The sequence below is a fragment of the Synchiropus splendidus genome, chromosome 11 (assembly GCF_027744825.2).
Source record: "Synchiropus splendidus isolate RoL2022-P1 chromosome 11, RoL_Sspl_1.0, whole genome shotgun sequence".
In the NCBI taxonomy this organism is placed as follows: domain Eukaryota; kingdom Metazoa; phylum Chordata; class Actinopteri; order Syngnathiformes; family Callionymidae; genus Synchiropus; species Synchiropus splendidus.
The window spans coordinates 7,767,771-7,787,019 of NC_071344.1; the positions used below are offsets into that span (position 1 = coordinate 7,767,771).

A 19,249-nucleotide genomic window follows, 5' to 3' on the forward strand; every position below is an offset into this window, starting at 1 on the left:
TTTACAGTCGGAGGGAATTTTGCTTCGACCATCACTGGGAAAGGTTAACTAAGCTGCATCACCTGCACCTCACTGCATAACGGTCAAACAGGTGCAGCCCCTCCACCTTAGAAACCAGAATTAAACTGGAAGTATAGACCCATTTCGTCTTCTGCCACCAACAATGCACCCATGAACCATTAGTCTTGTCCTTTCTGCTGCTTTATACTGCTCCCAGTCACTGACTGCCACCTTGGATCTGCTCAACAGTAGCTCAGCCTGAGTGCCTCAGTGGCATCCGACCTCAAGGCAAGTCCAGTCGTGTCCTACGACATCTGATTTCTGTGAGCACGATAAACACTTTTACTTTGTTCTATCAGACTGCTGTTTCACATCCGTGTCCTTTTCTAACTGCCAATGCCGTGACATCAATTTGGGGAATTAAAACATGCCATCTGAAAAGGGTTGAAATAAAAAGGGTGACTCATGAAGACAAATTTATTTTCTCTGCAGAAGTACAAGAATCATTATATGAAAATCAAATAGCACCGCAGAATTTCCCTGCCGTCCTCCATCTATTCACCCTTTTTAATCAAGTTGAGTCATTTCTTTATTTCTTAAATCCATCACGGTGATCATCATCCACTTAAACCAATAGCTTTTAAAAGCCAGCGGTTGGCAGCAGACAGTCTTTATAGAGAAACTGTACCGGCTTTTGCATGTCAGTTAAATACCCTGAATCATAAAAACTAATTCAGAAGATGATAATGTTAGAAACTGTTAGAAAATGTTAGAAAAACGAAAAAAAAAAAACTTTTTAATGGGTGTATCATGGTTTGAAAATTGTGGACACACTAAAAGGGGTGGATTCTAATATTACGACCCCAACACTGACAAGACAAGTCTGGATTCGAGGCAACATGATCGAAAGCAGTCAATGTAGACGCCAGACCTCCTCCACAGGTCAGATGTGTCATCCGGCCTTTAGTTACATTATTTAGATACATTTATTTGGACTCAATATTAGTTCCAGTTTGAGGGCAAACTATCGACCTGTATTGACACTGTGCTGGCAAGGATGTCCTCTAGGCGCTCTGATTTTAAATTGTTGGCTCAGAGTTGTTTGTAAACCTCCTAAAAATCAAAGCTCTTATTATTATTCAAGATCACATGAAAGAGCTAGCATAAACTCAGCCAAGGCTTTCGGGTTGAAACAGATCAGCCGCATCTGGCCAAAACTCATTTTGCTGTAAATGGATCGAAAAGTATCTTCAAAATGTTGTCTCTGTCAAAAATACTGAAAACAACAAAGAAATTGGATAGAAATGGAAGAATAGGTTTTTGGAGTCCCATCAGGAAGGTCAGGAGTTCTCCAACGGCTTGAGATAAGAAATATGTTCAAGCTGCCAGTCCTGCTAGTCACCTTGTCTTGTTTCGAAAATATACAGAGAAATAATACTACAATACACAGTATCTATCACACTCCTCTTGTGGTGTCACTAGCCCATTATAAGGTCTCTCTCATATGGGTTTAACTATTACTGTGGGTTGTTCATAGTCAAACCCATGGAGTTGTTCTCACCTAGAATTATGGTTTTCTCTGACATAAACTAGTCAGTGCTCACCACACTCGTCAACACGTCACACTAGTCAATGGATGAATACATATATTAGTTATTAATCGTACATTTTTCAAAAGTCCATTTTGGGTCCCCCAAATGGGCTCTCCCATCTCCAGAACACCTAGCCTAACTGGGGCCAAACTGTGGGCCAAACAGGGCCCTGACTGGGCTCTCCCAGCTCCAGAACACCTAGCCCAACTGGGGCCAAACTGTGGACCAAACAGGGCCCCGACTGGGCTCTCCCAGCTCCAGAACACCTAGCCCAACTGGGGCCAAACTGTGGACCAAACAGGGCCCTGACTGGGCTCTCCCAGCTCCAGAACACCTAGCCCAACTGGGGCCAAACTGTGGACCAAACAGGGCCCTGAGTGGGCTCTCCCAGCTCCAGAACACCTAGCCCAACTGGGGCCAAACTGTGGACCAAACAGGGACCTGACTGGGCTCTCCCTGCTCCAGTCACCTAGCCCAACAGTGCTCGGTACTTTTGACATTGCTTCTACTTGCGCTGCACTGTTATGACTACGTTTGCTGTTAACAAATATGTCACTACTGCAAAAGCGTGTACAGGCAGTACTACTGCTAATGCACATTTTGGGTCTGGTCCCTACATTGACAAGACACTACCTCCATTACAGATTTAAGAGCTTCTTCGACTTACCGATTTACGTACTTCACTGTCATGAATACAGAGTAAATGTTTCCTTTTTAAGATGTATTATTTATTTACTTGGATAAATTAGGGAGAAAATGAAAGACTTTTCTTGGTAGTTCACAGAGAGGATGAAGTGACGTCACAGTGAGTATATTCTGAACGCACAATGAGATACTCACTTAGACAGACTGTTTGTCTTGTTTCTCGATCAATGTTAAAAGGTTCTTTGCATACGTACCGCCACATCAACGATCAATTGTACTGCTCAGGGTATCTCTTTGTTGTGTCCTCGCAGCTCATCCTCGAGATACCTTGCGTATTTCTCCATATAGATCGGCGAATATGAGCGCGACAGTGTTGAGAGCTGAGCGTTATCGCTCACATTATGATGCAGTGACAGTACTGAGGCTCCAAGACAGATAACAGGTTCTCTGCACTGGAACTGGACTCACCACATTGATACAGTCAAAATGAGGAGAAAAGTACAGACACTTATTATATTTCAGGCCTCTTATCGCATTCACTTTTAGGGATTTCATTATCTCAGGTCGCGGCATCGCTGTGACCGAAAGCAAGATGTAATTACTGTCTCTGATAGGAAAACAAGGCCACCTCAAATGAGTTTTCCTGCAGACGCCTTGCCAAATGAAGTTTTTTTTTCTTGTTATTGTTGCTGTTGTTGTACACACAAAAACACCTAAAACAGACCAGACACTTTTATCACAATATGCAACACTTACTACTCCACTACAGCTACACTGCAACTGAAACTACAATAAATACTTCTGCTATATATATATATATATATATATATATATATATATATATAATCAATCTTTTCAACATTTTCCACAGCACTTGATGGCTATAATGTAGGAACCATTAATTCACAAGCACTCATGGGTGGCTCAATACAACTGCGGTACAAGGTATACCGTTTCAATAGCAACAAATGGGGGTTTAACTTGCTACTACAACTACGACCAGAGCAGCTGTTATTACGAGAGGTAGTACGTTTTTAAGAGAATCAAGAGAATATTTGAACATTTGGGGAAAAAGAAATGTGTAGTTCAATGAAATTTGTTTTTGGCTTTGCCGCTGGTAAAAGCGTAGTCACAGAATGTTACATTTGTTCAAATCACATAGACCATCAACACTACTAATAACATTCAACAGACTAAACTCTCATTTTGTCCAACAAACGCTAGCAGATGTTAGCCACTAACAGCTAATGTTAAAGCTAACCAGTTTGGCTGGCTATATCCGCTCTATACTTAAATACTTAACACAACAAAATGACTAGCGGATACGAACACGTTTGTTAGCATCGAAATATGTTCCCCACATTTGATAGCATACCAAAGACCCACGGTAAACAGAGTTGCTGAGTTTGCTTAGCTGCCGTAAACTAGTCTGGTGGTCACATGGGTGGCTGTGGCGTCACTCCGAGGACACGCCCACTGTCGAGTCGCGCAGAGAAAGTTACGCTGTCAGGAGGAATAGCTAGAGAGTCAAAGTCTGTAATTAAAAAAATGAAAATAATAACAATAAACAAACAACAACACCCCTGACCCACTGACCTTGGATAATAGAACTATAAATCACTGATAAACACGACACAAATGTGCAGCAGGAAATTCAACATTCACAGTGGAAAAGGTGAATAGAGTTGGTTTATGAATCCTTATTAGAGACGTTATTGATTATAGAGCTGAAAAGTATAACGCCCACAGACAGATGTTCGGCGTGGGAGCCCGATTTGATGGAGCTATCTGAGGCATGAGGCATTCCTAACACGCCACCCACTACACCCCCTGTGGACATTCCCTGCAGGGAACACAGTGGGCACCATCCCAGCACAAACCATAACAAAGGGGGCTTGTCACTTGACACAAACCTAAGCTCGCTTTTGTCACAGCGAATATCTTTGCACATCATAAACACATTTGCTCCATGTACAGATGCGACTCCCAGGTGGCTTTGCTCAGGTAGGAGATTTACATCTTTAATTTTCCACTTGTTCTCCTCCCTTTGATTGAAAACAAGAATGTAATGAAATAGTGGGTCGTTTTTGCAGCCTGTGGGCGGATTGATTTAATTTGTACAAAGGCAGTCTCTTACTCCTGCCAGTTCACCATAATGGGCGACGTGACAGAGAGAGCTTGAAAGAAAAGTAAACATGGTAAGGAATTCATATGAGTTTGAAAATGTTCCTCCTTTAAATGTGCCTCCACAGAATACAGAAAGAAAGAGACATCAATTAAGGCACTGGCGTTGAACCGGCGTCAAAGGCGCGATAGAAGTGCAGGAGCTTTGTTGGGTTTTAAACCATCAAAGCACGCACGACTAACACGTGGATACACAGCAGAGTGTTGTTTGTGGCATCATAAGAGCCCATTAACGTTTTCAAACCTTAATGTACTGAACACAAAGCTTTTCAGGAAACTTCTAGGGTCAGGACTACCTAATAACTCGAAATAAGTTTGCACACAAGGTTTTAAAATGATATGTTTTGATTCCCATCTTCAACATTTTCCACCCCTAAAAGCAACAGCCATGAAGGAATCGCTTCTCTCCTTTCTCCAGACTTCACCGACTTCTACCACCAACTTGTTTGGTTGCAGTACTGACGGCAGAATTCATACTGAACCAAACTTGTGTCCATGTATTACCCACACTTCTCAAGAGACCAGACTGTGAGAGCAACCTCTAATCCAGCACACTTGAACATGACGCACTGCACCGCTGCTAAGGCGCCAGCAGCCAAATATAAAAGCAGTACTTGACAGTAATTTAACATAACTCTTCCAATACTGCTCTAAAATTCAATCCCCATTCGACATTTGTAAAACCCATAATCCATTGCTCCAACCAATGACTCAGAACCTCTCTGCACAGCGCTGTTATGCTATTATTATTATTATTATGGCTCATCCATTATGTCTCTCACCAGCAACGCTGTTGTACTGACCTCTATTTACTCTTGCCCTTCTGTAAAAGGTGGACGAGATGTCTTCAAGAATGACAGAACCTATTTTTACACTGATTCAGGAACTGATTCTTGCTATAGCCAGTGCATGTGCTTTGAGCTTCAAATCTTGCCCAGCCACCAGGACAGCCATAAAGGTCCTCAAGTCCAAAGGTTTTCTGAAAGAATATTGAGGCAGCATTTACACACCAACTTTTTATCTACTTATCTGATGCAGTGTAATATGAAATGTTTTTTGTTAGAAGCGTTTCGAGTTCATCTGAGGTCTGACAAAAGCTCTTGTACTACGGTACTAGACTGGCTGGCATCATATCTTCGGGCATGAATTGTCTGCTTTTGAGAAAAACCTCTGTTTGACATTCTTGCTCGGACTGAGCTTTTAGATACAAATCCATTTCGAAGGCCAGATGTGACCGGGTAAGCATTCTCTTCTTCAGGGGTTATCCTGCCCTTCAGTGTACCTCTGAGCAGATCTTTCAGAGCCTGTCTCTCTGTGAACGCTGGTTTACCTCACTCCAAAAACTTCAATTTACACACGTCAGTCAAGCAGTCAACCCTACGAACAATCCTATTATCATCCCCAATCTTCAGTTTCATTCATTCATTGAAGGTTAAATTCAGAAGCCTGTTTCCCTTTCTATTGCTATCACTATTGCTGTGGCCCTCAATGTGAAAACAGGTCCCAACAAACCCAAACTGAGGTGAAGACACTTGGGCTGAGGACGTCTGCTATTTGCTAGCAACTCCAGTCCTCAATCTCCAAAGTTTCCTCACAGAAAACCAACTTGTCGAGTGAAGTCTAAGAGTCAGACAGCAATTAAAGCAAGAGGGCCACATAAAATCCTTCCATTCATGAAATTAAGAACAGGTGAAACTGCACCACCTCGGTACAGTGCCACCCTCAGGGTGAAAGGAACACAAGCATGCAACTTCCATTTGTGGCGAGTCGGCATTAACAAATATCCCCATTATCTTAGAAATAAAGGTTTTAAGATAGACAGAGGAAAGGAGCTTCCACTTTTATTGCATTCTGCATAGTTCCCTATTTACAATAGCCCACACAATCAAAGATTGTTTTCAGGGCTTAAGGAATGTCGCAGTTCACTTAATGTTTGAGAAAAGCCTCATGAGAGCATAGAGGGGAAATCTCAGTGTAGTGGGTCAAAATCCCAGCATAGGAAGTCCCCAGCTGCGGAGAACACTGTTGTGTAATTACAGTTTCTTCTATGTTTCCATACAATTACAAAAAAAAAAAACCTCCAAAGCAAGTCAATATAGCAATGTCCACAGAATTTGGCTGGTCATAAATGTGGCAATTCACTCTTCTGTTTGGTTGGGTTCACTGGCGAAACACACAAGTGATCGATCAACTTTGTTTCAGTGTCGCTGAAGATGACAGCCTGAAGCACACCTGGGCAAAGTGTGGCCCTTTGCATGTTTTTGTGGAAATGAAGTCATGACTAAAATCACAAAATTTATATGTAGCAATTTTTCTCACACGTGCTGTTTCTGTATAGCCAGTACGAGTTCAACTGTAAATATGTTTTTATTTAGTTTTTTCTAATTTTTCATTTGCCATTATTTGTGAGTATTTATTGACAGAAAACTGAAAACATATTTTCCAAATAAACTGCCTTTTTACGTTAGATGTTTGGTCCATAGTTCTATAATTAATTATTGTTATTAATATCCCTGCTTACAGTTGATCTTTGTGGGTCTATTTTGTCCCTGCTAAGTGAGTATGTATTTTTCCCATCATGTATAGTATAGTCATCGCCGGCTTTCCTTTAACTTTATACTGTGAGCTTACACCCTGGCCTGTGAGGAAATTTGACTGAATGAGATTTATGTGACCGATGTACTAACACCACCTGAATGCAGCAGCGTAACACGGAGAAGTTGAGGAAGCATGAGGAAAAAAAGTCATTGATATGGGTGAAAACTAATATAGCACATCTAATCTAATCTAAAATGATTTCTTCTGTGCAGGTAATTCGTCTTTGCATGCTGAGAATAAAGGCATGCCATTCCCCTGAAGACTAAACTGAGGAGTCAAATACATGGCACCAAAACAAAAGGATATAGTTTGGATCCAGGTTCTTCTGGGACTCCTCCCTGGTGAGGTTCTCTAAGAAAGCTGAAATGGGAGGAGGTCCTGGGGCAGACCTGGGACAAGTTGGAGACCATGTAGGACTCGGGACGTATGGGTCTCTTTGCTTTGACTGTTGCCCTCAATCTCAGGAAAGATGGAAGTATCTGACCAGTTAGACATGTAACATGCAAAATCCAGACTTGAAAAATACTATACATGAACAATCTGGATGACTACAGTAACCTCAATTTTATTCAAACCTTTCGTTCTCTTCACTGTTACAACAGTTTGCATTCTCACGGATGACTTTTTTTAAATGCTAAATCAATACATTATAATAGTCTGATATTTTCAGTGAGTCTTTTATGTGTTTTTCTTTTTTTGTGACATTTAAAAACGAATGTCTTGTGATTTGGGAGCAGAGCGGTTTAATCTCTAAGAAGCCAGCGCAGGACAGGATAAAAGCGTGTATTTATCTGACTGATGCAAAAGGAAGGCGTCAAACATCTGCCAATCCAGAACCACACACGCCGTTTCACACCATGTCCATCTGCTGGTTTTCTCTTTACACCACTCAGCCTCAAGGTTGGAATGCTTTTTAGTGAAGCGCTTCTCTATTCATTCTGCATTGACTCCTCCCTTTTCTCTTCATCCCATTCCCCTCCAGCAATAATTTAATACCGACCCATCTCCTCTTTCTCTCTTGACTCCTTCCTGTTTTCCTCCAAACCCTTTCCTCTCGTAGTCAGATCTAGTCAGAGAGCAGCTGAGAAATAAACAGCCACCGCAGGCCATCCGTGGTGATCTCATTACACTGGACTGCAGGGGAACTGTCTTCACCAATTTCCCTGCTATCCCCTCCTCACGACCCTCCCTCCTCTTTTATAGATACACCAAGGTCAAATAAGCAATTAAGAGGCCAATCGTCCAAACAGGACATAAGGCTGAACAAAAACAGAACGGAATTAAGCAGAGTGCCACAGCAAGTTTCCAATTACACATCAAAGAACATCACAAATGCTCTCCAAAGCTGCTGTGTGAGGCGCGTGCAGCACTAACTGATGCACAGACCGCGAGACTATTGAGTGCTCAGTAATGTGTAACTCCATGCTATTACAGGTGTTTGTCTGAGCGCTGAGTGGCAGACAGAGGAATCATTACCGGAGAAAATGCTAAACAAATAATGATTTTTGAGGCAGCATAGATGTTACACATCATTGAATATCATCATGGAGTAACTAGAGGGATTTAAACCCAGACAGACGCACAGCTTTGCTTAGAAGATAGACAGCTTCACACTGGCGCTGAGGATGGTGTAGGTGAAGCGCTAGAACACAGCAGACAGATAAAGGCATCCGACTGACATTCCAGTATGCTCACAGATAGTAAGATGATTCCTGATGGGTAAAGGCCTTGCTTTTTGTGGTTGTGTCTTTTTTTTTTTATCTCAATTTTCGTGCCATCAGCACACTCTCATTTAGTCTCATGGATTGTTTTGGTTATGATATCAATTTTTATGATGAGGAGCACTGAAGATGAAAGAAACAATTACTGTGTCATTTGGACACAAATAAATTTATCAAAATGAAAGTGTTGAAGTAAAAAGTTAGTAGTTCAAAGTTTTGCAAATTGCAGTGTATTGACATGGAGTGGATGCTGCAATGTGGATATAGAGTAGGAGCCATTCAAAAGTTCCCCTCCCAGCACAGTTCCAGCCACTGGAGTGAGCCCCCTCTTCTTGAAGGAGTGTCTTTGAATAATGTAAACCCCACCTACTCATTGCCCCACAAGATGTGAACTGAAGGTGGCGCTTTCTCTTCATGCACACTTTGATGGACAGCTTAAGGATCTAAGGCTCAAGACCCACAGGCCACTCCCTAACCTGTTCAAGCTGATATTTCATCTTGGCCATTTTGGGTAGAAAGCACTCATACCGGAAGTCTACAATACACTGCAACATTTCAAGCAATTGTGAGATTCAACATCATAAAGATTTAATAAAATCAGATTTGCTGATCAAAAAAGTTTTTTTAAAAGTTTCAAAAAATGTAATAAACACATTGTTTGGACTGTATTTGTTGTGTTCTGAGGTCAAAGACTGAAATTGAAAAATAAATAAATAAATAAATAAATAAAATATATATATATATTGGGAGAAGAGGAGGACAACCAATGAAGTTTGTGAAAGTAGTGAAGAAGACCATGCAGAGAATGGGTGCTGAGGAGGACGTCAGGCAGTGGAAGAAGATGAACTTCTCTCCTCATTTATATTTAATATAATAATAAATAAAGAAAAGACGAGGATATTAGTTTAACAGCATCATTAATCTACAAACTATTCATCAGAAATCACAGATTTAAAAGTTTAGTCGCTGGAAAACTTGACTTGTGTAATCTGAGCACATTACCACATGGTCTCACAAGTCTAGTTCAGATGGCCACATCTTTTTTGTTCCATGTTCACCGCAGGGCCTTGAAAATTCAAGCATCCAGAATCATCATTCAGAAAACAAAAGTCATGCAGGAAAAATATGGACATATATGTCACATGCCAGGAACAAAAACACAAAAGTACAAAATGCAGGCGTCACAAATGACTGTTAATAAAAAGACGGAGTCTCACCGGATATTGTGAGACTTGCGTTTGATCTCATTCCAACAGAGGTTCATCTCTCCAGGCTGGTGTGGGCTTCCACCTCTGAGTCTCCGGCACTCAGTCCCCTCCTCCTGCCCCTCACCCTCCACGTTGGACTGGCATGGCACACAGTGGCATCCCGGCCACGAGGGCCGTCCTGTAGCTGCAATGAGATGAAAATACCATGAGATATCAGAGTGCACAAGGTGTGAAATGACCTCAAAGACACTCCTGTGTTTGCATCAAGTAGCGCAGGACTCCAAGCAAAAAGATCAAGGGCGGTGAGTGTGTTGTTGCTTCCAGCGTCAGAAGCCAAGTTTCTCTCTCAATAATTACAAACACCAAAGTGAAAACAAATGAAACACCATTTTTCAAACATAGATTGTTTTGGATTTTCACTCTCTTCTTTTGTCATCAACTGAACCGTCATTAATTTCATTTTAATGTGCTCTTTCGGGAAGAATGCCATGCAGAGGCATGAAGAACACTTGAGCGCATTAATCCTTAATAACAGAAGATAATGAAGTGCAGAAGATATATAGTCCAGTGCTGAACCTCCAGTCACCTGCCAGGAGAGCAATTTAGAGAGGACCAGCTAATAAATCGACGCAGATATTAAAGTCTTGTTCACCAGCTAGAACAAGGGTGTACAGGCAGCTGAGGAAAGTCCCAACCAATCGACATGAAGAAGTTCACCACTGGTCCCATGTTTACGAACTCAAACTGTCTAGGAATCCAAATCTCAATAGGAGAATTGTATTCACTTTGTAAACCTGGTTAAACCAGTAACAGGAAATCATAGAAATAATGGCCACTTTTCCGTCCGTGTCCTTCCCACTGATCCATTTCCAATGCAAAACCCCAAAACAAAGCACGAGGGCTTTTCTCACAGCCATGTTGGTGTGCAAACATCGATGGAGATGTACAGTTGAGAGTGTCACATGAGACATGGATGTGTAAAAGTCACATTCACAGGAGAGCTGTGGTTTTATCCCATTATTCAGCTCCGTTAAACAACACTGACAAAAAGCTTTTTTTCCGTGGTGACGCAAGAGTTGAAGAGGTGCACCACTCGAGAGGGAGCTGAGAGAAGCAGCAAGAGAAGAAAAATATATATTGCACACATACACACTAAGAACTGGCATCTATGACACTAGAGGTAATAGCAAGCTTACAGGTCCATGATAAGGTCTTCCAGAGCCTCTCCTATCAATTCTAAAATCTTAGCATGAGTGACCTCTCCAGAGGTCACTCATGCTTTTTACTGAGATCATTTCATGTTTCCTCCTGTCTTGCTTTATCCATCTGGTTCCATTTCCTCCACTCACATCTCCTGTTAGAGGACATGATGGCAGTTTGGTCTCAGCAGGAGCCTCCTAAATGGCAACGTTTCCTTGACCCAACTCTTCTAAAAATAATAATTGTTGTTGCTTGCATAGAACCAGAATATGATAGAATCAACTTCAAGAATATCAATAACAACTTCCTTAAAAAGTGTACGTGGAAATATGTGCTTGAAACTCAATCACAGAGGTGGGAAATCGAAGACTCTGGCCAAACATGATTAGCATTTATTGACTTCTCTGTCACTCACCATGTATAGTCAGAAATGAAAATTGGATTTAAGACTTGAGGAACATTCGCGTTGTTGTTGTGAATGGACTGAAACACAAATGGGGGAAGAGCTTACTACTGTACAGGTGGGCCATTAATAATGACATGGCTGCGACCTACTGAGTTAGACCAGCGTGTGCTGAACTATCAGAGCGGCTTTGTTCCACCACTGGCCTTTAGATAGCTCATTTAAATCATGCAAACCTGTCGGAGGAAGATTTCCCTTCAAAGAAAGCCTGCTTTGTGCAGAACCTGGCTCCGGTTCAGCTCCACGACCACGTCATCAGCACTTGTGTGTCACCTCCCACGGCGCTATTGAAACAAATTACCAAGACGATTCAGAGCTTGGAGCACAGACCAAAGTACCTGCCAAAATTCTGAGACGTTGAATCTACATATCAGACAATGTGAGGTGTGGTGTGGGTTAGCTTGTCTTTCCTGTGCTATTTTTCAAAGACAGAAGTTTGACATTCAACAGGGCCGCCTAATCTCACTTTTAAAAAAAGGCAACATTGATTTATATTCTCCTCTGGCTGACTCATGAGGGTCAAACTAACAGGAATAAGATGAAGATGCATCAGTCTTTCCACCAAAATTCCACTCAGTGGCATGTTTATTTAAATTATGGGCAACTAACAGAAAGACATGCACTTAAGCACTTTCGCTATTATTGAAAAATGTGAATTATTATTTAAAAATCGGGGTCATAATTCCATGGCAAGTTTGTACAAACGTCATTGTTTGCATACAAAAGTCGTGCTGCCGTGAGGGCTACTTTGATAGACTTTCTACTGCGTTTTTCTGCCACAGCTGGCTTGTTTATCAACCTCTAAACATTACATGCTATCATAAACAACCCTCCTGTTCGAGTCCAAACCCCTCAAACTAATCTTTATATTTATATTTCCAGGTGTTCCTTGAGACTGCAGGTGCAAAATCCAAAACCACAACCAAAAAATTATTAAGAATCATTAAAATTCAAACCTTTATTTTACTGTTAGTGGCCCATTAATACAAGATGTGGGGAAGAAATATATCCAGAACAAGATGAGGTGCTTGTGTCCTGCACGCTAATGTGAGCACAGTTAGTGTCGCACAGCCGTGTTCACCATGTACAGCGAGAAATGTCTCGAAATAGTCACTTCGCTTCAGCTATTTAGATCCTGTCTCCAGCTTCAATTTTCAATAACAAGTAAACACTATGCATTATTTAGCATCTTGATCAGAAGCAGCTCAGTTTAGTCTGGCGAGTGCCACATCACTGCCAGCACAGACGTTTCTTCACAGCAGCAAGGACAACGATCCTGCTGCTCTGACCTCCACGTCGGCAAAACTCCAAGTGACATGAAGGACAAAGATAGAACATCTGCCATTCCTCCGAACATCACCTTTAAGGCAGTGTCTCCTGATAATGTGTAGTGTTAATCAAAGTGGCTGAAGAGGAAAGATAGCGTTGGCAGGAGTGCTGATTTCAAAGGAAATCACTGAGACGGTTCACCAGAGCTGATAAAACATCAGAAAATCTGAGGCAGTGTGCTGCATCATCATGTCTCTGTAACAATCATCTGAAGGAATCAGGTCTGTGGCTCAGATATTCATGAACCACTATCAGCCATGGTCCAAACCCTTCCATTACTCAAGTCCTTCAGAAGAAGTCGCCTGACAGTAGCAGGCGCCGTGCATAGCAACATCACTCATGTTCTTAAACCGTCCACGGAAAGAAAGTGGCGTTATTTACCTTCTCTCTTCCTCGCCTCGGCAGAGAATGCAGAGGGGGTTTGGGCAGCAGACGCGTAAAGGAGAGAGCAGAGACACAGGAGGAAGGAGGACAGTAGCAAGAGATGGCAGGCGTAATAGGCAGTGACTTGTGTCTGGGTCAAAGACTTCTCTGTTCTCGTGCATTCCTGAGAACACCTACATGTCACCAATACCAAGCAGACACAAAAGGCCTGATGGGGAAAAGAGCATCGAACGGGGAGTCATGAACTTTATAGCAATGACAGTTTGCAGAAGACACTGGAGACGATCAAAAATATTTTATGTGTAGGCGGCGTCGGGCTGGAACACAGTTCCAGCAGCAAATAGAAAGTAGTGAATGGTAGGTTTGCCGTCATTTCTTGCTTAAGAAATGTGTTTCCAGACAGAAGCAGGCTGCAAAAATATCCTATTGTGGATCATCTGGTTTGGTAAACTAATTTAATTTCATTTTTTTAATTTGCTCCAAGTTGAATGGCTGATGGGAACAATATTTAGGTTGGGCCTATCATTCTAATGAAACATCTGAGCTCAAGTTCTTCTCAATTTATCAGTCGGTCAGTCATACATTCATCCTCTCATGAACTTGTGGCTTGTGACCAGAAAGCCTGAAGATATATTCAATGGGACAGCAAAGTTTGGGGCTACTTCTTTTAGCGGCTGCCCATACAGCACAACTTCATATAAGTTGAGGAAAAGTGGAGGAATATTTTTTTGGAAATTTACATGAAGAGCTTCGGTTCATAAGTTTTGTATAAAGTTTGTTTTAAGGCAATTCAAGGCAGCGAGTGTTTGTGAGCCCATTTGATGGAGTCAAACACTTTCTATAGCGCATTTGGCTGCTGCCCGATAACTTTCTTAGCCACTAAATATTTCATTTATCACAAACTCTCCACTGGAACAACGCTGCCTCCCCGAACTCTAAAAACTTCATGTTTATATTATATTTCATGCTTCCTTTTGGCATGGAAAATAAGACATTTTCTGGTTCCAAATGGAAGAAGCCGGAGGTGTACAACTCACAGATCACAGAGGAGATCCAAAAATAAATAAAACCATAATAAAAAAATACTCAATAAAATAACATACTCATAAGGAAAGAGGATTTATTTTACAAGAAAATACATCTCTGTGTAATGTTATTTATAGAACTTTATTAATCTCCTTTTTTGCATCTCTTTTAATGCTATAATAAAATACAGTTTGTATTTTGGTTTATCCATATAAAGGTTTAAAAATGTGAGTGCATGAATGATTTATTGAGAAAAACACTAATATGAACTACACCATATGGCATTTAAGTCTGAGCAGATCCAGAAGCAAAAGCTCTCTGTTTAGGTTCACCTTTAGTAACTAAGTAGATGTTTATTTTGTAAACATGTTTTGGTTTTCAGCCCAGCTCTAAATCCAAATATATTCATCACTAATATGTCCTTTATTTTTAGCTGGAAGGAAACCTCAGTGGAGAGCCAGATCCATCATGGAGGGAAGTTGTTGTTCTTGGTCTGAGCCTCTCTGATGAATAATGCACTTTTCCTAGTTGGTTTGGACAAAAGTGTTCGCAAAATAGGGTAAAATAGCACATGACTCAACAGCTTCACGTACAACTACACACCTGACGACCGGCCAAAACGGTCAGCACGCAGAGCTGGTTATCATTTTAATATGGAAACCTCAAAAGAGAAAGATCAAAATAGTAATTGGGAAAAGATTTATAGTCGCTCCAACTACCGGATGATGGTCATTAAAAACAACAGATTGCCTTTAATGGCCAAATTCTTTATCATGCAGCTCCAGAAACTGCTAATGACCTGTTCATTAGAGTCGCGTGAACCTGCTGAGAGGTAAACTGCTCCCCCAGAAATTAGGTGATTAAAAATGTGCACAAACGCCACATATTATTTAATAAATGAGATGCAAACACTACAATAACTAAGGTTTTCCTCAGACTCCCATCGCATATACAAAGTAACCCAAAAAGCAGTTTCTTTTGTTATTGGAGGGATTTCATGAGGATTGTGTTGCAGCTCCTTTGTGGACGTGGCAAGGACATAAATTAGAAAGAAAAGCAAAGCAATAAACACTCAGCCCATAATGGTGATTGTTTGATCGGAAAAACTGGTCTTCTTGCGATAATTGTTGCCGTTCGATTGCAGGCGGAACATGAAGAAAACATGCGCATGTGAAGGAGTCAATACAAACATAGGGTTGTAACCGGAACACAGCAACATAAGAAAATCCTCTCAACAAGGATTGTTATTTCAACTGAACCCAGAGCATCGTCTTCAGTGCAACTCTTTATTCTTAGTCAAGCAGATTATTGGACTAAAGGTTTTCTTCACTCATGTCAAGCTCTGGTTTTGTTTACACTGTGGCAAATTCATGTCACGCCAAGTCAAATACTCATCACCAGCTCAACTGACGGTGTTCAGTTACTTACGATGGAAGCTCAGAACCAGCAAAACTATTTTTGGATCAGCATCCCAGTATTTCATGATAATAACATGTTATTACATGATAACATATCATGTTATTCCGAGATAAGAGCCCAGAAAGTGAATCAAGAGAGTCACTGAATGCAACTGTATGTGAGAAAATTCTCAGCTCATCAAAGTGCGCTCACGCAGTGGCACCACTGTTCAACCCACATATGAGTTGGTGAGACCATTGTAGTTGAATAAAATAGACTTTGATTTCATGCTTCAAATAGTTCTACGATTTTTCATGAGCTCCATCAGAGCAGAAATCACTCACTTTCACCCACTTAACTTTTGCACTCGTTCTCAAGAGCTTTGGGTTTTTTTTCCCCATCAGACACTTGGGTCCATTTTAAAATCAGCATTTGTTTTCCTGTAAGAGGCAAACCACCGAACGTTTTCTTGGAGCCTTTTTGTACCCGCTAACTATTCAATAGTGAAATCAGTCACTCATCTGAAGTCAGCCAAGCGATGATTTAAGTGAGTTAAATGAGTAACCTGGACCTGGTCCATATTTATCTGTTTCAGTTGACTGTCAATGTTAAAGTTATTTGTCATTCTACCAAAACCCACTCATATTATTCATAATTATATAATTATAATATGGGTTTTATTCACCAAAATCCAATTCAATATTTTCTCTTGGAAAACTTTCTTTACTGAACTAATAAAGAAATAAATATTTATTTCTAGTCTCAAACTGATCTTCAAAAACACACACTCCAGAGGTCAAGTTGCGAGTAATAGTCCTGCCGCGAGGATTTGTGATGCTTTTAAAAAGCTTGCATCAGTGTGATGCTTCAAGAGTTTGCTTCAGCCATAAAGATTCATAGGTGTTCTAAATCCATCAACTGCAGAATTGTCCTTCAGAAAGTTCTTGCCATGACCTGAACATCTCCAGCAGAAAATGAATGTGTGAATTCTCGTCCTGACCCCGCGGCTCTCTGAAGCTTCCGCCAAATGATTTGTTCTTCCTGCTGACCCTCTTTATGCTGGAAATGGGTCACACTGGAAAGGGAAAAATCACAGCCAAAAGAGGGAACAGATGCTGAGCAGGCTGCATCAACTCTACGGCAGTGATCGCAGAAATATTGTCATACTTTGACCGACTCTGGTGACGCATGGGTTTGAGCAACCCGATGACCCTATGAGGCATTGAGACCCTAGTAGGGTTCTCAGTGAATGACAAGATAGAAAGCGATTCTAAAACCTTATGAAACAGAATAAAAAAGGACTGTGTTCCTCTGCACTTATGTGGGTTCCCCAGGCCATAACGGAGAGCCAGGCTTGGGTTAGAGCCATAAACACCATTGAAGGGTGGAGAGCATTTTGATGATAGACTTTGTAGACTGTTTCAAAAAATGTTTTATGGACTTCATGCCTCAGGCAAAAGCCTTTCCAATGGTAATAGTATTACCAGCTTTGTTTCACTAAACGCATGTGCACAGGAAATCAAACAAAACATTCCAAAAAATGATGAATTAAAAAAGAAATGTTTTGATTGATTGTTGCAGCAGCATCTCAAATTCCTAACCGACCGCAAAACTTATTGAGGTTCAGAGTGATGCATTATTTAGTAATAAATATTTTCTGGCTCAGTTTAATTCGGCTCACATGAAAGTGAAAGTCACAATGTTGTTTTTGTTTTGTCACGCTCACACTCTCACCTCTCCAGAACAGATTTGAAAGTGAGGTAAAATGAGTTGTGACAGAGATATTAGGGAGATTGCTGCTACGAGTGCTGAGCCTTCAGGCGAGGGAGGTTGCTGGATTGCTGTTTTAAAGTCCAACTGCATGAAACACAGTTTATCTTTGCTCTTTTTGGTGCAGCTTTTCTGCATTATAAAATGCAAAATATCTGCAATATGACCGGTGAACAGTGAGATTCATGCTTCAGCTGTGTTCCAGTTTAATTTCTTTTCTACATCATCTACATATGTGCCACATTTCTCCAGAATGTCCTTCTGCCCCGGTCACTCTTTACCAATATTAACAGGCTTGCACACAACTAAAGGTCGAGTTTGAGTGGGAGAAAATGTCCACACATGGATTAGATGAGACATTTAAATAGTATCATTTCAGCTGCGGCAGATGGAGCCGTTTAACTCAAATGGAACAAATTCGGAACTAATTGTGAACACATCCTTCTGTCCACCGGGCCACAGCCAACAACTTGTAGGGCTTCTACACCCTCAATGACAACACTTAACAGAAGTGATATAATCAATCTGGACCGGCCGCACAACTGCTGCCGCGGGGGGGAGAGAAGAGGCCGGCGAGGACCAAACCGTGAAATTAGAATTGTGTCTGAGCTAAGTTTAAGAGCGCCAGTCCTGATGGAGGTTAGTGGAAGTTGGACCACTGCCTCCCTGCTGTCCCAACCTCAGAAGCCTCCAGTTAGCAGACATCACACACTTGACTCCACAGGGAGGATGACCCTCGCAGATGTGACTCTGCTGAGGATGCTGGAGCCACCCCAGAACAGCGCTCACACTCCACCATGAATACAGAACACCCACCAGTCTAGCTGATTCACATGATCTAAAATAAAATAAATGTAGATTTTCTAAGCACATCATTGACATTGAACCCCTGCTGGGCACAGCCTGCTGTCAAACTGTTAATATCCCCGCTGAATCATCAGCGTGATCCTTCCAACTGTTTTAGTCTGACCTGTGGCGGAATGATTTGTGAATGGAATCACACGACGGAGCGGCAGGAGTGAAGATTCTCCTCCAACACAAACACGGCTGCATATTTTCATGCTTGCAGTGCTTTGCCCTCTAACCAGATCTGTCATTACCCTTCGTGTTTTATGATCTTTTTCAATGACGGAGCCATTCACCTCAGCGCACACATGCCACTTATTCATATTTACATTCAAGCACTCTCTCTTTGCCCTCCAACTATAGCAGCGAGGAGAAAGCTTACGATGATTTCAGGAGATGGAATAGGTCAAATAATCTCTCCCCACTTTAATGCATTGATCGTGGCGTCAGGTGAGTTATGGCTTTGCTGTTTATCAAACTGCTTAGGAGTACAGCTTCAGTTATACTTGTCTGTGATTTTGCTGTGTTTCAAAGCATATTTTGAAGATTAGTTTAAATTCTCCAGAAGCTTAATCTATGCTGTATTTACCACATGGCTGCATGAGAATACCGGGCTAGTATTTGTACTGTGCTGTGTCAATATTAAATAAATAAATAAATGTTTGTACTTTGGAGTTATAATAACTATTCCTATTATTATTGTTTGATTTATTTCCTTAAAACGATGAATAATACACTGCCATACTTACAGTGTCATGGTATATCAGGACCATGTCACCACTGCAGTATCGGGACATCAGATCCATGCCACTACACAGCGAGCAGGCTGTGTAGTAGCATGTACTGCAGTACACAGCACAACAGAAGTGAAAGTATTAGGCTTTC

At 41.3% G+C, this 19,249-nt stretch overlaps 1 protein-coding gene across 5 annotated transcripts in view; it reads right to left on the reverse strand.

The window, feature by feature from the left end:
• drp2 (dystrophin related protein 2) overlaps positions 1 to 19,249 on the reverse strand; it is a 200,856-nt gene that overhangs the window by 80,300 nt on the left and 101,307 nt on the right. For all 5 annotated transcript variants that reach the window (XM_053878675.1, XM_053878677.1, XM_053878672.1 and 2 more), the window contains one exon: positions 9,958 to 10,132. In XM_053878675.1, coding sequence (XP_053734650.1) covers positions 9,958 to 10,004 — 47 coding nt within the window. In that variant the 5' untranslated portion in view covers positions 10,005 to 10,132. The remainder of the gene's footprint in view (positions 1 to 9,957; positions 10,133 to 19,249) is intronic.